The 20,287-nt window shown below is 43.6% G+C and overlaps 1 protein-coding gene across 5 annotated transcripts in view; it reads right to left on the bottom strand.

Moving 5' to 3' along the window:
- Positions 1 to 19,948, bottom strand: part of ARHGAP8 (Rho GTPase activating protein 8) — a 55,472-nt gene extending 35,524 nt beyond the window's left edge. For 3 of the 5 annotated variants that reach the window (XM_071549802.1, XM_071549804.1, XM_071549801.1), the window contains exons 1-5: positions 19,844 to 19,948; positions 9,076 to 9,169; positions 5,752 to 5,889; positions 3,670 to 3,757; positions 926 to 1,057 (exon numbers count right to left, since the gene is read on the bottom strand). In XM_071549802.1, the coding sequence (XP_071405903.1) occupies positions 926 to 1,057; positions 3,670 to 3,757; positions 5,752 to 5,889; positions 9,076 to 9,112 (395 nt within the window). In that variant the 5' untranslated portion in view covers positions 9,113 to 9,169; positions 19,844 to 19,948. Of the gene's footprint in view, positions 1 to 925; positions 1,058 to 3,669; positions 3,758 to 5,751; positions 5,890 to 7,678; positions 7,725 to 9,075; positions 9,170 to 19,843 lie in introns of those variants that run through there. The other 2 variants (XM_071549803.1, XM_071549805.1) reach the window with 2 other exon arrangements.
- Between the last annotated feature and the right edge of the window lie 339 nt (positions 19,949 to 20,287).

Here is a 20,287-nt window from a genome sequence, read left to right as displayed (position 1 = left end):
ATGGCACAAACCCCTCCTTCATTACAGCTTTGCTGGACTCTGCAGTGTCATTTTATGATCCATGAACAATAGATTCCAGTAGGCTGAAATGGAAACCAGGCTGCACAAAACGTCTCTGCTCTTACTCAATGTTACTGCAAAACAAACCTGAGAAATGCATAATGAAAGGTCCTGGTTTTGCATAGAAATTGTTGCTCATTACTCTGCCGGGGGTGTTTCCCAGTGGGGAGTGTTCCTCCCAAGAGTCAACACTCATTGTTGGAAAACACTGATCGGGGAAAACAAGGACTCCTGAGGAAAACCTTCTTGTAACAGGTTGTGCTAAGAGGGGGGAAAGGGACCAGCTCAGCAATTACAGGTTTTCCTTGTGGGTTTTAACTTGGCCCTCCATCTGTGAGTGCAAAAGACACTGTATTCACAGAGCCCCTGCCACACACAGAGAGCTGTCCCTGTGCAATGGGCACCTCCAAGGACAAGGACCCCAAATCCACAACAAAACCCAACAAGCAAAACCTCTGAGCTGCCTCACTCAAGTTGCCCAAAGCTGCTCCTTGTGTGGAAGTTCATGTCCTTCAGAGTTTCCTAGATTACAATTCAATGACCAAGAGATTTACTGACCCTCTGCTATAAACCTTCCAAGCTCTGCTCCTTTGAACCTATTCTTGTTGAACACTTGCCTTCAGTGCAGATAATTATGTTGTCCTTTGCACTCTCCTCTGCCCTCCCTGTCCTTTGACCCCAGAAGTCCAAAGGGAGCTACTTTTGTGTTGGTTTTCCAACAGCACTAACATAATTCCAAGAATCTGCAAGGGCAAAATGGACTCAGCTGGATGTGGGTAGGTCAGGACAGATCCACTTTCCTGATGGAAGTTGTTTACAGACATTACACAACCTTAAGAGTAAACCAAATATTTTGGAGACATACTTCCTGTCAAACTCCTTGTAGGCTGTTTGTAACCATTTCAGAGAGGGTTTGTTCAGACTCTTCAGGCCATAGTGGAAGTAGACAACTGTATAATCATTCTCTACATACTGGTCCAGAGTATACTTTAAGTACCTGAGGAGAAAGAGAACATTTCAGTTTTAAGACAGTTTTTAAGACAGATTTTTGTAGCAGCAACTGAGAAAGGGGACAAAAATGTGCTATTTTTGCACAGTGACTGCAAATTCCTGTTTGCTTCAAGGTATTTAACAAGTTCATCTCACTCTAGTGGCAATGTGGCAAATAATTCCACATCATTGCAATGCCTGGTATTTTGAAGAATATATTTATTAACAAAAACTATGGTGCTCATAAATCACTTAAATATGAAGAGAGTACAGGACTGTGTTTGCCAAGAAATTTTTGAAAAGATGCATTTTAACTAACAGCAACTTTTATTTTGATTTGTTCTGGTCTCTGTAAAGTCCTTCCTTTGAGACAAGAAACAAATGTCATTTTGCCTTTTCCAAACAATAAAGAACAGGTCGTGGGATTTTCTCTTAATTTAAAACTGTCTAAATTCTTGAATAATTCATTCCCCCTAATTGCTGCCAATTACAACTGCTCCTGTAAACGGCTTTTCTTGCCTGTGTTTGCCTTTCCCTTATCTGTTTGGTGGTGACTGTTCATAGATCATTTCCCCTGGAACTGGTTGAAAGCAGCATATCCCTTACCCCATCCTGAAATAACACTCCATGTTTATAAGCAGATTTCTGCCTCTTCATGCTTTTATGGTGCAGTTTGAGATGCTTTCTCTTCCCTTTCTCCTACAATTAAGAACACAGGATGGCCTATTACACAGGCCAGTGATTCAAATCAAGCAATGATGGAGCAGAGCAATTTGGCCTCGTGTCTTGCTGTGCCAGATTTCAACTTTCTCATATTGCTCTCAATGCTCTTACTCTGCAACAGAGCCTCAGCTATTGCTCTTAATTGTGTGCAAGCAATTTTTATTCAATAAATCAGAGAGTTCCCTGTGCCATTTATTGGGCTGTGGCTGCCTGCAGGTATGAAGGCCACTGTCACTACCCACTTTCACATGGAAAATCCATAACTTCACTCCTCACACTGCCACAGCCTCATTTATCTGCTTATTTCCTCAGTATATTGTAAATCTTAGACTGCAAATATCCTGGGACAAGGATTGCCACTGCAATTAATGTAATGCTGTTTTGATCCCTGACTTGAGCCTGAAATGTTATTTTAATGGAAGAAATAGCAGGGACAGTCATTCAAGATTATTTTTTTAAGGAATTTGAAATGAAAATATATATAAACAGACACTGTTACACACAGAGTACCTCGTGTTTTATTTCACAGCATGTAAATTCCTTGTCACATTGCATCCAGACAGCCCGTACGTTTAAAAATAACTGAGAGTGTTTTGTGGGCATGTAATTGAAATAACCAGTATTTTTCTCCAGTCAATTACCTGTTCCAAGGCTGTAACAGAACTGCAGGGCCATTACAAAACCTTTACCAAATCAATTTTTAAAGGGATTTCATCACAAAATACCTCCCAATCAGGGCCTACTCTACAGCTTTTCCTCAGAATTCCACATCTGAGTCTAACTACCTAAAAGCAGATCAGCCAATAGCTGTATAGCCACCTGCACAGTCAGACCCTGCCTTCAGCTCTCCCTCAGCACAGACTGTCCCAGGGACCTTGATGTGGGCTCAGATACAGGAAAACAGGTAAGTGCTCAGGTCCAGAGGAGTCTGAGGGCTGGAAACCTGAGTTTCATCAGGGCATCTCCTCAGAGCTAAGCAAGGGTTCTTAGGTTGTGTAGATCCTGGTTTGTCACACTCCTCCTCTGGCATTTCCCAAGCCCTGCAGGGGATGGGGTGAGTGAGGGGCTGTCTGAGGGCTCTCCCTCCTTCCTGGCACTGACACTCCCTCTGTGCTCTCCAAACCTGTTCCCAAGCACCCACTGTTTCAATCCCTCTCTGTTTCTGAGCTGAGGCAGCAGCACTTCTGTCCTTTCAGTGCTGGTGGGCACTGATGGTTGAAAGGTGCTCAGACATTTTGGCAATGGAGGCTGGACAAGAGCTCCAAACAGGCCTAAAGTGCTTAGTAAGGACAGGATTCTCAAGACAGAACAGATCTTGTAGTGACAAACAGCAATTTTATAAGGAAAAATGTGGTGAATTTCCTATTCACACCCTCCTTTAACACAAAAGACCCAAAGTGAGATACATATAAAAATGTTAAGCTTAACATACTGAATGAAATGGAGGCATTTTTATAAAATAGAGAACCACTGAATGCAAATAACTAAACAATGCCCTGCCTGAGCTATTTAGGAGATGAAGGTCAGCAAATTAAGGCAAACACAGCTATTCATGAGAACATATGTATGCAGCACTGAATGGCCAGAATTTCACTTTCACTGGTCCTCACTAGGCATTAACTTTTTTATTACAGTAAGAATTTGTTAACAAAATCAAGGGGAAAAGTTATTATCAGTACACAGTGAATTGCTTCTTTCAGTCAAAACTCCCTCGACATGAGGCAACTGGCAGTGCTATCAACATTTCATTCACTTAATATTAACACTAGTAGGTGTTACATCCTTCTTTAATTTCACTCCTTGCCTCCCTGAGAGCTCATGCCCCTGCAAACAAGCTGAGAGAAGTGCTCATATCAAGAGTGAGGGAGTCCATGCAGGAGATCAGAAGGAACTTACTCCAGGAGCCTGGTGTGGTTGAGCTGGTGGGAGGGGGGCATGCGACAGCAACTGAAGGTGATCACCTTTCTGCCAGAGCTGTCATCACCTGAGGACAGAACAGGCAACAAAGACAGCACTCAGTTACTTCTGCAGTGGCACTTCAGAGTTCTGAAGGAACAGTGTGGCTCTTCTGATCTTTGAGGCTACCTCTGTGTCCTGTGATTACTCAAAACACACTGTGAAACTTCCCTGTCAGGTCACATGTGACCAACAGAAAGCACAAGGCAAATGGCAAAGCAAAGCTGAGAAAAGTTGTATTCAGGGGTGGTTGGTGGTGCCCAGCTCTGGACAGGGAACACTTCAGTCCCCCTGCAGCATCTGCTGTGGGAGGAAACAGGCCTGCTTTCCCTACTCTTGGAAATTGCCTGTTTCCAAACTCTCCAGGCTTTAGTTCTGGAATTTATCAGAACTGCACCAGACAATTTGTTGAGCTCTATCTTAAAAACCAGGCTGATTTCTGTCTCTAAAAGTCTGACAGCTACAGCTGGATTCTCTCTGATGGCCACCACACTCCTATTTCACAGATCACTTCTCTCTTTTTTTGATTTAAACACTCAGAGAACTTTTGCTGTTTGTTTTAACATCTTTCAAAGATGTATCTTAGCTCGAATTTTGGTCATTATCACTTTAGTCTATCTTGCTGTTCTTGTTTGACAGGCTGCTTAGTTTTATTATTTTTCTCTAAAGGTTTTTTTCATTTCACAGGGCCTGATGTCCCTTCCCACATTAAAAATAAATTCTCACTCCTGGGGTAAATGAAGTGCTTGAGCACCATTAGAGGAAGAACAAGCACACCACCACTATAATATGTGCTCAGGTATGTCAGCATGTTGTTCTTAAACAGACCGTAATTTATTTCCTGAAGTTATTTAAATGTCTTGTTTTATATTCTCAGAGTAGTTATAAAGGCTTTATAATGTGACATGCATAATATGAATGATGTGTTAAAATTAAATCAAAGCATTAATATGAGATTGCTTTCTAAATCATGGCTTGTTTGTGAAGGAAAAGAAATTGCTGTGTTACAATGCACTCCAGAATATTTTATCTGTTAGAGATAATAGATTTTATGAGGAAAATAAACCTTAGAAAGGTTTCCAGATAAATTACTAAATGAGTCACTAATTATTGCTGTTGGTCCCATTTGAATTAAAACCCATAACCAACTCTTTCAGAAAGTGCACACTGAAAATGTAGAACACAAAGAGACATAATTGTCCACTTTCAATAATGGCAAAACTGAGGCAGAAGAGCTTTCTCAGAATCACCAGCCCCTTCTCCAACTTCATAGGGCCAGAGAACAAAAAGAAAAAGAACAAAAAGAACAACAAACCAGAAAAGGTGAGACCCTCAGCTCCATGAAGGTAAATAAAGCAGTGCCAGCTTCCCATCAGTGATGGCAGCTAAGGAAAGGAAAGAGCCTGTTTTTCTCTTCATAGGCATCAATAAATTTTAGAGAAGATCAAATTTTAACATGACCTGTGCAGTGCTGATCAAAACAGAGCAGAGTCCCAATTCCCTCCAGCAGGATATTAAAAAAAAAATAACTACAAACGTGAAAGAATCCAATACTGAAATATGCTGTGGACCTATAACTTCTCTCCAAGTCACGGCAGAAAGTCAGGTGATAAACGCAGTCAACATTGATGTCAGCTGTTTCCTTTCTGCCTTTTGTTAGTTTTTACACACTAAGCTATATCTCTTTAGTTGGGCAGACAAGAAGAATGATTATGTGTGGCTACACAACACTTGAGGTGATTCAGAAAACAAAACAGCTTATCACAAATGGAGTACAGATCTGTTCCAGTCACAGTTAGGCCTTAGATCATAACATATTGCTATAGTTGTGTTTTAAAGCAAGATTAAGCTCAAATGCCTGGCTCATAATTCACCTGCAGCAAAGCACTGAGTTCACATTCAGCTGCTTTTCGGGGGGAAGGCTGAAAGCATCAGTGAGATTCCTCTGTATCACCTTGAGTACAGTGAAGAAATGTGATAAATGGTGTGCTGAGGTAAAGGCACGGGGCTCTGCAAACATACCTGCCAGCTGGATGATGCCATGCCTTGCCACATCATAGTAGGGGTGATTGACATTGAGCTCGGGATCCCCAGGGGTTGGAGGCACAAATAGTCCCTCCTGTCCTGCCTGTGTGTCAGCTGCTTCATCTTTCTGCAGTTCTACAGGATAACAAGAACACGTGAACAAAGGGAAGCTTCTGCCTCCAACACATTATTGAAGGTAGAGTTTTAGCTAATTTTGATCAAAACACAGGCCTTTGTTTGTTGTAGTTACAAATCAGTTTGTTATTCTTTACCCTTTCTCATGTGTGGGAAACCCAACACTTCAATACCTCAGATCTCCCTCCATGCCCTGCTGGGATTTGCTGTGATGCTCCCAAAAATCTGTGTGACTGGACAGCTGTCCCATGCTGGGACCTTGCTAATCTCAACTGCTGCTGTTGGCTCATCATTTTCACACTCCCTTAATCTGCTTGTATCCGTTCACAGCTTCCTGCCTTTTATTTCAAGGTCCCAAACAGAGAAATCAGAATTTCACTTTACTAACACAGCTACTCCTTTAGTCTTTAGTCACATTTACACCTCCTGGGAATCCCCTCCAAGAGCAAACTCATTCCTTTGCAGAAAGGGAGCAGATTTTAAACAAAGCCCCATCTCACCTCCCCCAAACCCACTGTTCCCTTGAAATCCTTTAACCTTCTGAACCTGGAGTAGGAAAGGCAGCCAAATGTCCATCCAGCATCAACTGCAGTGGAGGCCAAGCAAAGGTGCAAATTTCTGCTCAACATCCCAGTAAAACCCCAGTAAAATGGCCATCCTTCCTCCAGTTTCAGCACATTCTGGATGAGATCCTAGAGTTAAAATCTACTTTGTCCTGAAATGAGCAACACAGTGTTGATGAATCTTGTTCCAAGACTTTTGGGTTTGTTTTGCTTTTTTATTCCCCCCCAGGTTTTTTTCCCCAACTGTCGTAAGGTTCAAAAAAAGCTGATATTAAGTCCATATTCAAATGAACAGATCCTGGGATAATTGGCATCACTAATGATCCTATGCTACTCAAATAAGTGTTTTACAGGAAGTGCTGGTAACAATCCTAAATGGCACACTAATACCCAAGTGTCTTGGTGGCTTGGAGGGAAAGGCACAGGTAAAGGGGAAAACGAATGTTCTGATCAGGTGCACCAGCCCCTGTACATCATCCATCTCTTCTTATCACACAGGTTTTAATAAGGTAGAATTAACAGGTTTTTCCATCAGTCTGGATGCTTTTGAGCTTCTGCTGGGCCTGTTTTTGTGGACTGTGCTGTTCCTAAGAGAGGTTGGGCCACATGATCCTGTAGGTCCAACCTGCTATTCCATATCTAAAACAGTTTTAATGCCACTTTAAAAAGTGTTTCTAGAACATTTTGTCTCTTCATCATCTGCATATTTCATGTGCCTTGACCACCAAACAAGGCACAGCAGGGCAGAGAAAATGTATTAAATATTGATTCCAGCCAGACTTATGTGCCAGTAGCTAATAAGTGTTAGAGAAAAACTTGCACTAAATATTTTGGATTGCTTTCCACTCACAGTTTCTCAGTATCTTTCTATCCTGCAAACAGCCACATGAAAGTTTTATTGTCTCATTTTTGTTTTTAATGTGATTTGTACCAAAAAAGGCATTTCACAGGCATGAAAAATGCCACTTGTGCCTGGGCTTCTCAAAAACACAGAGGAGTCAGGAACATGTGCACTATTTTTACATTTCTTTATGTCTGAATTCATAAAAGCTGCCTCAAAAAATAAATCAGCAGTTCAGTAGGGAAAAAACTGCGTGCCTTTAGAAATAGACTGTTAGAGTCTTCTTTATACACACACAAAATGTTTAAGTTCTTATTATCTCCAAAATGCCTATTTTTCTACCATTAAAAAGTGTATCACACATAAAAAGCTACACCAGCCTTACCTGAAGAAGTATTCATTCTCTTTAAAGAATGTTTTTGTCCCAAGAGCTGGGAAGAACAATAATATGAACTTAATGCAGTAAATATTTTTTTCTTAAAATGAAAATATTGTGGAATTTAAATTATTTTAAAACTCATAACAAGGAAAACACTATTTTATTTATTAGGTTTTCTTTTCATACCTGAGCACTGTAACCACCTAAAGGAAGGAAAAGTTTCAAAGGGAAGAGAGAAAAAGAATCAGTAAATGCCAGTCTGTCGGGATATGGTGGGGGACCTGTGGAGCATTTGCCACAACGCACTGAAAGTGTAACAGGTGTTATTAAAAGTGAGGCGTACATTCAAGTTAAACCCAACAGAAACAGCCAGTCTGGCTCTGGGATGGGCCACAGAACCAGAGAAGGAAAAGAAATGCCCAAAGCCATTTGTGCTGCAGTTCTTGACAGGGACCAAAGAGGTCCCAACACCAACCACACCTGCTGAACAGGCAGAGCCCTGACCTGCTGAGACAGAGCTTTGGATATTTGGGGTTGGTTTCCTTCGTTGGTTTTGCTTTTTTATTTATTTTGAGTCTTTTAGATGTGGACAAGGGCACTGCAGGTCAGGAGGGTTTTTGTTATAAACACAAATAATAACTAATATTCATTGGCCCCAACGGAATGAAACCTGAGCTCTGTTTTTTCTCCTGCAGGTGACAGAGAAACTCACTGCCCTGCCCCGTGAGCTGCAGCACAGGATCCTCTGCTGTCCGTGACTGACTCAGCCGGTGACACAATGGGAGGGGCCAATCCCAGCCTGCCTGGAGGAGGACAACAGCTTTCCATGGATTTTGGAGCTGTCCCCAGGAGAATAAAGGTAATTCAGCTGCTCCTGAAGGTCATGAAGTGGTGGAATTAGGGGGAGGGACAGGGACAGGGCCAGGAACAGGCAGGGGGGACCTGGCAGACCTTGCTCTGGGCTCCAAAAACTTCAGTTTTGCCTTCAAAAACTCAAGGGAAAATTGACAAAGTAATGCTGATTTTTCCAAGTGCTGAGGCCCTCCTGCCATGGTTGTGTTGCTCCACTTGATTAACACTTTGGAATCAACATGCAATGCAGCAATCCCTGGGCTCATTCAGTCCTTGTCTGCTCCCAGAAGTGACTCCTGTCTGTGCCACAGCCTGTGACGATGTGGGGACATTCTCACAGCCTGGAATTGCCCTGCCAGTAACTCACAAAAGCTGCAGGTGTTAAACCAACCCTCAGCCCTAATGGCTCTAAGAGGGTGCACATCACACAGAGGCTGCAACTCGGGCTGGGTTAGAACATGTTGGAGGAGCCTTTCACTCACTGAGGATGGTCTGTTAAATCACGTCTCATTCTGCACAGATGCCAGTTCAGGCATAATAAAAATATTTACCTATTTCAGCCAACTTCTCATAGTCAATCTCAGTCATGTTCCCCCCCAGCAACAACTCTATGCAGACCTTGCAGACCTTGTCCTCGGGTCAGCCCTACAAAAACAAACAAAAGGAGCTGTCACCATAATGTAGCATATTTTATCCACTATACAGATACAAAAAGGAAACAAATAACCACCCCAGAAATCCCACAGCCCAACTGCTGCAGAGGGCAATCCTCATCAGCATTTGGCCACCATTGTCTTACAACATAGAGTATTATAAAACTATTTTAAACCAGCAACCCAAAAAAAGGAAAAGCTACGACTTAGTAAGACTGGAAAAATTGAACTGCTTTTATTTCTGGGGCATTGTTCCTCAAAATAGTTACATTTTTCACATTTTTAATGACAAATATCAGAATTTCAGAATAATTGACTTCTGGAAAGAACTTAAAACTTAATTAATTTTTTTCTTTTAATGCAGATGATGTTTACACTCCATACCCTCACACCAAGCCACTTACTCTATAGCAATTCTAAATTTCATTACAGGAAACATTCTATACCTCACATTTCACGTGAAAGAGCTCCATGCAAATTTCAAGTGAGCACTAACATATAAAAAACCCTGAAAAAGCAGCAGTTCGTGTGCATAATCACTACTTTTTGTGAAACACTCTGTGGAGTGCTTTGCACACAGAATATTAAGGAACACACCCAAAGTGAGCATCAAGAGAGAAAAACATGATTTAGAAGATCTGTTTCCCCAGGCAGCTGCTCCAAACAGCAGAATGAGTTCTTGCCTTAAATTAAACACCCAGACTGGGCTGTGGAGGTGAGAAAGAAAAGGAGCTTTTATAACTCTCCTTTGAATCCAATTTAACCCCCCAGGTTTAAACCAGTTTGGTATCAGCTGAACATGGTAAATAAAAACAAAACTGGCAAATTCATGGTTTGGTCCTTGAAAAAAGGCAAACACCAGCACGTTCTTCTCCTCTGCCAAGAGGCTGGAGTTGGTATTGCTCCTTCAAATCTCTGAAACTGGTCTTTTGGAGCAAAAAAAGAGCAGACAGTTTGCCTGAGTGCTGCAGGTTCACCATTTAGAGGATTTTCAAACATATAGCAGTTATTTTGTAACAACCTTATTCATTCTTTGTTGAAAATAATTATCTGCATTTACAAGAAACTCAAAAGCCCATACACAGGGAAAAGTCCCATCAAGTTCAAAGTGGAAAATTACTGAATTTCTCACTGAGCACCAATATTTTTAAAAGAAAAAAGAAAGCACTTGTGGGCCAGATGTATTTCAGTTCATGTTAATTTTACCACATGGTATTCAAAACCATAATTCCATTATGGTTTTAAATTTATTATTTGTATTATTATTAAAATAATTATTAAAATAATTTTATTTTAAAATACGTAGTAGAACTTGACCACAAGAAGCTCTTTATGAATTTGTTTTTCTGTTGTTTCTCAATAGTTTTCACTGATCACCATCTCCCAAACTTTCAGAACAAAGAAAGCTGATGTTCAGTATATCTGATCTGCACAGACTTCATCCCAACCAGGTATTTTTCAAAGCTCTTTTAAGGAAGCTGTGCCTATTTACACCAGGCCTTTCCAGCATAATGAATTTTAACTATAAACCATAAATCAAACCATAAACCATAAAAATTAGGCTGTATCTCTGACCCTGGAATGCTTTTCAGGTGATGTGAGTAATGAAGTCTCAATGAACTGATGGAACAGGGAAAAAGCCATTTCTTTGAACCCCATTTTGAAGGAAAAAAGTAAGTACCATCCTTCTGTTAAATAGTATGGAAACCCCCAATTTCTCCTTCCTACTCCTTGCTGATGGTGTAGTTTGAAGTGGTGGCTCAGGCTGGGGAGGGCAGGTTCAAATCTGTGTCAGCCCTTCGGGTGCCCTGGCACATTTAGGGCCTCCCCCACCAAAAAGAGCCCTGAAAAGAGCCAACTAACAAGTCTTTTATTACTGCTAGAAATTTGGGAGCCTCCTCCAGCGTAGGTCCCATATTGCCCCCCATGACTCACTGCCATCCCTAACAGAGTATCACTGCAGAGAGAAGGGTGCTATTTCAGTGACAATGTGGGCAGCCACTCGCAGAACTGCCTGATAATGAACTCGAGAGGCCAAACAAAGGCGAGGGATTCCTCCAACATTTGTCAGGGCTCCGGCGCCGCTGCTGCCCATTCTTTGTGTTCACTCAGCTGTCAGATCTGCTCTCCTTCAAATGGAAATAGTGCCCTTGCTCTTCATTCCCCACCATGTTCCTGCCTTTCACTCGTGGGCTTTGTTGCTCCTGCAATTTTCATTTGGATGGGATGAGAATTCCGGGTATCACACACCAAACCAGGTAAAGGGGCTCCAGCAGATCAGTTCATTATTTACAATTTGCTGTGGAATTCATGAACACAGCAATGCACGAGCTGAGTGCATAATGTACAGCCACTCACTCACCTGACATAGTGCAAGCATAAATAAAAAGTGCTTAATGCATAACCAACTGACAGAAAGCCATGTATGCTTGTGTGTCATTAGGACAAAATTATCTGAACGTGGGTAAGTGGCTGCAATACAAAGCACTGCACCATTTTTTTTGATTCAGCATAAATGTTTATTGACCAAACAAATAATGTGATCATAGTGCACATTAATGATCAGTCATCTGTGGAACTTGCTCTCTAAATTAATATATTGTAATAGACATTAATGTGGCAGAAATATGTTGGCCTGAACTCGTGTTTAACCAGCGCTTCCATCTCAGGGGATTACACACTTTCAATTGCAGACAAGTATATTTTTAAGACCCTGGTTTTTAATTAAATTTGTCTGACAAGTTATTGGACAAAGGGTTTCTGTATTGTGATAAAAAGAGTTCCTTTAATTGCATAATTATTCACTGGGGATTTCTCTAGCTGGAATAAATTAGGGCTTTTAAAATAAATTAAATATTCTTCTTATATTTATGCAACACAGGCCAGTGTTCCCAGTTCTGGTCAAAATGTGGCCCTTGTAAATAGTTTCTGTCCATCTTCCTTTCAGGTTCCCTTCAGGGAAGCCTCTCTTCTCCAGGCTGGACAATCCCAAGGCCTCTCTTCTCCAGGTTGGACAATCCCAGCTCTCTGAGGCCTCTCTTCTCCAGGCGGGACAATCCCAGCTCTCTGAGCCTTTTATGTGCCTAGTTTGCTTGGTCCATGTTTCAGAGGGGTGATTCTCCTCCCTGGTCTGGCACACAGCCAGGTGGCCCCAAAAAGATTAACCCCCACCAGCGTGAGGGGAGTCCTGGGTCATGTTCAATGACATGGTCACTGTCTTTTAAGTCTTTTAAATGACTTTTAAGTCCTCTGTACCAGATGAGAACAACTGAGGTCACATGAAAGAAAGAAGTGACACAGCATAAACAAAGCCCACAAATTCAAATTTGTTCCCACAAATTTGGCAGGTTAAGTTTTTATCAGCAAGACAAATGTGGCATCGAGTGTGTCCTGTCCTCCTGACCTGAAACAAACAGGGATTGATGCTTCCTTTGCTGCCTCAGTGTGCTTGGATCGAACTGACAGGAATGGGGTTGTGCATTACTGCATAGTCTGGACCAAATTTTATTGCTGGCCAGTTTGCTTCATTTATAATAGTATAATAATGTGTACTAATAATAGGGAATGATGCCTGTGGAAGCATTGCCTTGCTATAAAGGCATCTGCCCTGCAGAGTTCACCCCCTTCCCCAAAGGTGTCATTGCAGAACAGAGCTCAGGGACAGGACAGTAGGGAAAAGATGAAGCAACAGGATTAGCCCAGGAGCTGGAAGGGTGACATTATTAACTGCACTCTGCTCTCAGACCTTCCTGTACCTGAACAACACCCAGCCTCAAAAGAACTCTCACCAATTCCCTACTGTCGTGTAAAATTACTTGTCATTGCATCTTTCTGCCCTTAACTGCAGCCCCAAACAGGAAAGAATCAGTTTATCATGTGGAAAATAATGAATCCTGTTTCCCAGGAATGGGAAGGCAGGAATGATGCATATTAGCCTATTAGAGTTTTTGTATTATTTACATTTTGAAGCAGGCTTTGGTGTTGCTGTATCTATAGAGTTATTACAGGCTGAAGTGCCATTACAACAGAAGCAACACAAAGGTCTGAATTTAAGCAAGTCATCTTAATGGTTTTTGTTAAATCAAAGAATGTAGCAGGTTTGTTTTTTTTTTTAAAAGTAGATTTTCAGGCACTCAAGCCCTTCAGGTGACCTGAAAGAGAACCCAGTAACTTACCATGTTATGCACATTTCAACAACATTCCTTGTGATACGTTTACTGAATATTTAATAAGCAATATACAAACATAAGAGTCCAGAGACTGAGAAGAAAAACAAAGGGACAAGGATACCATAAGCCAGCTCTGAAAAACTGCAAGGCCACATAGCAAAGAAAAACATATAAATTAGTCATTAATGCAATGATCAGTAATAAATAATGGCATCCGGTGAGGCTCTTCTCTTCTTCCTGCCATAATTCCAAATTTAACCTTTTAAATAACCCCCTAATTTTCCTTGAATGACATTTACAGCCTTTCCAAGGATGTGGACACACAGTTTATCCCCAGAAATGCCACATCACACAGTTGCTCTGCTAATGTGGTTGGCAAGACAAACGTTATTTCCTTAGAGTGATTAATGCACGTGCTGCCTTTGTCTCTGCTGTTGGCCATAACCAGTAAGTGCCATTGGAAGCAGAGGACTACTAAGCCAGCTTTACATTTATTTTGTTTAGAAGCTGCTTAGATGCCCAACCATGGAAAGAATTCAAGGCCAGGATGAAAAAACCTTTCAGAGGGTTGTTGCAGCCTCTAATTCAGGTGGGTCTGGAGGACCACCTCACAAGTTTCGTTTTCACCTTAAAAGGACATGTTTCCAGCCTCAACCAATTGGAGTCAGACCACCGCACCTGGGGCGGGGTCACTTGAGGTCATATATACCTGTGTTTTTGAATAAACTTGGGATTTGCTTTACATCACATTGGTGTGTGCAGTCTCCCTAGAGCATGGTTGGCAACAGAGGGTCAATTAAATTATGCAGCACACACACACAAAAGCCCAAAACAATAAAACCAGACCAAAGCAAAGCCCCCCAGTCCTGCACACTGATAACCAGGCTGATCTGCAGGAACAGTGACACACTTCAGCAGGAACGCTGAGAATTCTGGCAGTGCAACAAAGCACTTGACAGCAGGTTCTCCTCCTCCCAAACCTGGATTTGTATCCTTTCCTTCGCTTGTACTCCCATGTTGAGAACACACCCTGGGAAGGCACAGCCCTGGATGTACAGCCCTGTTAGGGAGTTGGATTTTATAATGGCCAGAAGTTTCTCCCAAGGGCAGACAAAGCTCACTTGTCTCCAGAGCCACTTCCTGTCTGCTGGGAAAGAAAGAAGGAGAGAGGACAAAAAAACCTCCAAAAACCCCTGGAAGGTGAATTTATAAAAATGTCATTTATAATAACTGGGCCCTACTAAGGTTTACAGCTGGAACATGAAGCTACTGTAAGCATTCAAAAGCATCTCATGATTAAAATGACATTTCAATACAAAACCTTTATCTACTGTTGGTACAATTAAGAGCAAAGATAACTGTAAGAAATTAAAGATAAGGTCTTCCCAAGTTTATAACTTCTTTTAGTCAGTACTGTTAATGGTTCCTAGTTGTACCATTCTGTACTTGGATATCTTCACTGATTTCTCAGAAAACAACCAGTTTCTTTGCATCGGTCTTTAGTAGAAGGGAGAGAGGCCTTTTTTAAGGGACAGAAGGATAAGGGATGAGAAAAGCCACCAGGTTATCAGATAAAGCAAGAAATGCAATATGTCAAGCTAATTACAATTACTTAAAAATCATCAGCTTTTGGATTTCCTTTCTACTTTAAGTCCATCAAATATTACATATTTATCCATGGGATGTCACCAGGTCGCAGTGAACTATCAATGAGGCCACCACAGCCAGAATTAAACTTAAGACTTATAAAAGAGATCTACAGAATCACTGGCATTTGTACCACACCAACGTGCAGAATTACAACCTCTACTTGCAAAGACAGATGTCAAATTAAGCACAAAAATTTAATTATTTTCCTTTTGATTTTCTTCCTGAAGTATTTTCCTTTGCAAGTCTTAACACATCTTTTATCCTGACTTGTAGCACTTCTGACTGCAAAGATAAGGTTACAACTGTGAGTTTGTCAAGGCTGCTTAATCTTTCTGTCAACCAAGGCTGGATAAAGAATAAATCTCCTTCCCACCTTTGGCACCACTTTGTGTCTGAGGGGCAGGGCCGCCTTTTTGTGTCTGAGGGGTAAGGCCACCATTTTGTGTCTGAGGGGCAGGGGCGCCATTTTGTGTATGATAGGTAGGACTGCCATTTTGTATGTCTGAGGGGTAGGGGTGCCATTTTGTGTCTGAATGGCAAGACCTCCATTTTGTATCTGAGGGGTAGGGACGCCATTTTGTATCTGAGGGGTAGAACCGCCATTTTGTGTCCGAGGGATAGGGCTGCCATTTTTTGACTCTGATGACGCAGCAATAAAATCTTTAAACCTCTTATCTCCTTTAACTAAATTTTCCTGCTCTTGTCACGATGTCAGTTCCCCGCATCGACCGCAATCCCTAGATCTTAACTCCTCAAACAAAATACATGATAATTCTTGGCGCCTTTTGCGGGCTTGCTCTTTTAAGAGTCTGAGGATTAACCCCCAAGCCACAACCCCCTGCAAGGGATTTCCACAAAAAGGCACCAATATCATCCCAATCATGAAGAGTTCCGTTTTCAGGGACAGATTTTTGATTCTTTTGCATCCATTGGGCCAGAGCTTTTAAAGAGGCCTTACCAATGGGATGGCTGTGCTGTTCTATCAGCTTTTTCAGTTTTTTATATAAGCCCTTCTCACCTTGTGACAAGTAGGCACGCATTGTTTTTTCTGTTACTATCCAGGAGTGGGAAGGGCAGGGAAAGTCAGGGTTTTTATGCAGCTACCTCACCTGTCCTGTCACGTGGGAGGACAGATGTTTCTCCCTCAGGCTTTTGTGCTGCAGTACCCACTGGAGTCACGAGCACACCTGTCTCCTCTGCTCTGCCCGGAAGGGACCAGAGGGTCTCTAAAGGTTGGAAATCCCTCAGGCTGTCCCTGTCCCCTCAGGCTGCGCCATTTGCGGCCCAGTGGGTGGCACAGAAAGACAGTGCTGGAGAGCAGGAGGAACAAGGGGGAAATGGCGCTTTGCTGAGGTGCTCTCTGCCTTACAGGGACTCGGGAGCGACCATAAGAACAATAGTGGAGCACTGGGGGTGCAGTGTACTACAACTAAAGAGGGTTCAAACCACGGGGGACAAGGGAAAGCTTTCTGAACATTCCATAGAAAAACATTCAGGACAACAAGAAACTCACAGCAACCACTGGAAACCCCCAAACCAGCAACAGAACAGTCTCTCAATCCTCAAACCATGGTATCTCTTGAGCCAAGGGTGTCAGGTTCAATGCTCTTCTTCCAAGACTCTTATCTGTCCTCGCCCTCAATAGTCTCTCTCCATCTCCCTTGCAGGTTCCCTTCAGGTGCTTCAGGACCTGGTGAGGTCACCCCAGAGCCTTCCCTTCTCCAGGCTGAACAATCCCAGCTCTCCAGGCTGAGCAATCCCAGCTCTCTAGCCTTCTCTCCCAGCAGAGCTGCTCCATCCTCTGCCCATCCTGATGCCTCCTCTGGGCTCTCTCCAGCAGCTCCATGTCCTCTCCTGGGGATCCCAGCGCTGGATGCAGCACTCAAGGTAAAATCTCACAAGCAAGTGGCTTCTCAAGCTTGGCCAGCTTCCAAAAGTAGAATCTCCCATCAATGTTATTAATAATATTTACCAAAAGAGGTTAAGGTTTAGACAAAAAAAGCCCATAAACCCATTGACTTTTTTAATAGTTTCAATTAATTTACATGTTTAGTATGTGTAAATACATGAAAGATTATGCATATTTAAGAAAATAATTTTCGTGCTTTTTTCTACATCACATGGTAGATTAAAATACTGAAAAACAGTGGTAAAGATGGATGTGTAAAGTCTGTGAATGGAAACACCTCAGTCTTTTCAGTTTCTTGTATTGCAGGTAATACATCCTTCCATAATAATTCAAAGCCTCAAAAATAAGAACTGACTCACTAGCTTTAGGTTCTGAATTTTCTCTGGTTCTTCTTAGCTGTGTGATAAAAGATACTGTGAAGTATTTAAGGATGGAGCATCCAATACACTGGATTCCCAGTGTGCACATTATCCTGCTGAGGAGGGGGGAGAAAGCCCTATTTCCCTCTAAATACCCTTGTAACTTTTGCCTGTGCACCCGTTTTCACACCCAGCCCAAGTTTTCCATGCTGGCCAGCAAAGTCCCCACCGAGGGACTGCAAGTACCTGAGAACTCTGTAAGGAGTTTAAGGTTTGGTTTCATTTTTTGTTTGCTTTAAAGTGTCAATCTGCAGAAACTTGCTGTGTGCTGTAACTTTTTATAGTCACTGTGTCTGGGAATGTCACTGTATGTCACAGAACAACTAATTCCTGGTGAATGTTCTTCTGGAAGCCCTGATGTTCAGCATTATCACCACAATCCCGCCAAAGACAGTGCACTCCCTGCTGGTTGTGTGAGCCATGAGGAATAGAAACCCCGAGTTCTTCTTCAGCCTTAGTTTCAAAAATAAAGCTTTAGAGTTCATGGGGGAGTACAAAAAATAGTGTTTCCACACTTTCCTGGTAATGCTGCTATTAGACATTTATTCCGTCCAGCAGAACTTGAAAAATACAGTTTACATCTTGCCACGTTTATTTACTTTTTGAATTCCTGCTCTAACAATGAAGTAAATCACACAAGGAACTCAGTTTCGTTGCACTTTTTGAAGTTGCACCTGGCATTAGTGCACATTTTTGTCTGAAAAGTGATCTGTGTAAAAGCAACTGAAAAAATTATGTCTTTGGTTACAGAAACATCACTGACTGACTCAGCTCTATTGTCTGAGAGAAATCTCAGCCAACAGCAAGATTTGAGGGTGAGATGATACACTCTTTAGGCAGCATATGAAGGTCTGTGGCACCTCAGCGGCACAAATCGCACTTCGATGCCAAAACACGCCCCCAGAGCAGGTCACACCTCCGCGGGAGAGGCTTTGGTGTCCCAATAAGGCTCCTCCCCTCAATGGCCTGGCTGCTGCTCCACGAGGAGCTTTAGCCTGTGCCCAGCCTGGGCTGACTTAGAGAAGCCCAGATAAGAAGCTGAGCGATCATTCAGCTCTAACAGGCCAACAGCTCCGGGGTGATAAACACAAAAAGAAGAATGCCCATGCCCAGCAAGGCCGTCAGTCCAACAAACAGCTGCAAGGATGGGAACTCTGGACTGTGCCCTCAGCCACCCCTGCGGGAAGGGAAAGGAATCCAACCGGGAATGCGCTGCTTCCCCGCTGTGCCAGTGTGGGGAGAGAGGCGTAGTCTCCTTTGTCTGCCCCGAGGGGTGTCAGCTTGGTGGTGTTGGTCTAGGGGTGTCTTGGGAAGGGGGGCTGGCCGGGAGGAATTGCAGGAATGCTGATGGCAGCAAACCAGAGGAACCGGTTCCAGTGTGTACTCACAGCCTAACACAGCCCTCTCCGGGAGCTAAATCGGCCTTAACTAAACTTTGTGTCACCTTCTGCCGGGAAAACGTGCGAGAAAACAAGGTTATCGCCCAGACAGCTGGAAAGGTTCCATAAATACCGTAAATCCAGCCCCGTATGCACACACACTCCGATAGGATTTTAAATACGTGTCAAATATATGATGCAGCACATACAGAAAGTGTGCTGAAAAGTGAACTACTACAGTGAGGGTGAAGAGGAATTCATTTCCAAGGGACGAGTAACAAAGAGGAGGAAGTAAACCGCCGAAAGCACAGCACATCAGTACATTGCTATTCTTCAAAAGTTATTTTGTGGCTTAAAGAGTTGACTCGCAACATTCACGACTTGTACCACATCCTAACGACTTGTATCACATCCAGACAATGCTGACAGTAATTGTCACCTCGTTTTCTCCTTCTCCCGAGGTTTCACATTGTTACAAACTCCGATTCTGCAAGAGTTGTTACATGTAGAAATTTTCCACGAAGTTCTCGCACGGAGTCAGTGGGGATATCCACAAGGGTGCAAGTTCACTCACCCACCACCAACCCCGGCGAACTATTTCAGGTGTTCTCCGTGCACAGAATCCTATCCAGTTTAGTCATATCCTTGTGCTTTTAGATAACCCCGACTGCGTTCCCAGGCGAAGGTGAGAGCATCGCCCTAAAGTAACAGCCTCCCATAAAACCTGTCACAGTGTAAACGTGTCTTTGAATCCTGTTACTGCAGGAAACGAATCATGTCACTGCGAGAAACGAATCACGTAATTGCGGGAAACAGTGATAACGAAGGTTTCCCGCAGAAAGAACCCCCAAGCGCCGTGAGCTCGGCACAGCCGGTGCCCGAAGGGGCAGAATGCGGGGGGCACCCCAGACCACGCGCCTGGTTGGTTCCCCTTTGGACAGGGCACTTTTCATCCAAGAAGGCGGTCAGGGTTGAGGTAAGAGGGCAGCCCAGCAGGTCTCTGTGAGGCGCAGCGCTCAGCGCTATTTGGCGCATCCCTGTGCGATCGCTGTATCCGCACACGCCCCGCGGGGTCCCGCCTGCCCGCGCCCTCCCGCGCCCCTCCCGCGCCCCTCCCGCGGGCAGCCCCGCCGCCTTTACCTTGTCCCTCTGCCCTTCTCCCGTTTGCCCTTTGCCAGAGGTGCTCACGGATCCAAAGCACAGCCCGGCCTTTCGCTTTCGCTTGGCGGGGCGGAGGCGGCGGCGGCGGCGGCGGCGGCCCCGGCTGGGTTGGGCTGGGCTGGGCTGGGCTGAGCTGGCCGGGCATGGCCCCGCCCGCCCCGAGGGAACCGGCCATCCATCCTCCCTTAGCGCCCTGCGGGTGGCAGCGTGGGGGGCACAACGGAGGGGCAATAAATCAGGTGGCAAGTGCTGCGGCATCGCCACCTCATTGCGGGGGAGCGGCCCCACCGGTGTCACCCATCCCGCTGGAGCCACGGGTAGCCCCTCGCCGAGCAGGTGGCTCCGGTGGCATTGCTGTCAGCCCGTGAAGGGAGCAGGCAGCGTCTGCCCACCGTGTTGTTCCAGCCTGTGTGACAAAGACTG

This window comes from Pithys albifrons, chromosome 3, assembly GCF_047495875.1.
Source record: "Pithys albifrons albifrons isolate INPA30051 chromosome 3, PitAlb_v1, whole genome shotgun sequence".
NCBI classification, from domain to species: domain Eukaryota; kingdom Metazoa; phylum Chordata; class Aves; order Passeriformes; family Thamnophilidae; genus Pithys; species Pithys albifrons.
This window is presented reverse-complemented; position numbering and strand designations above follow the sequence as displayed.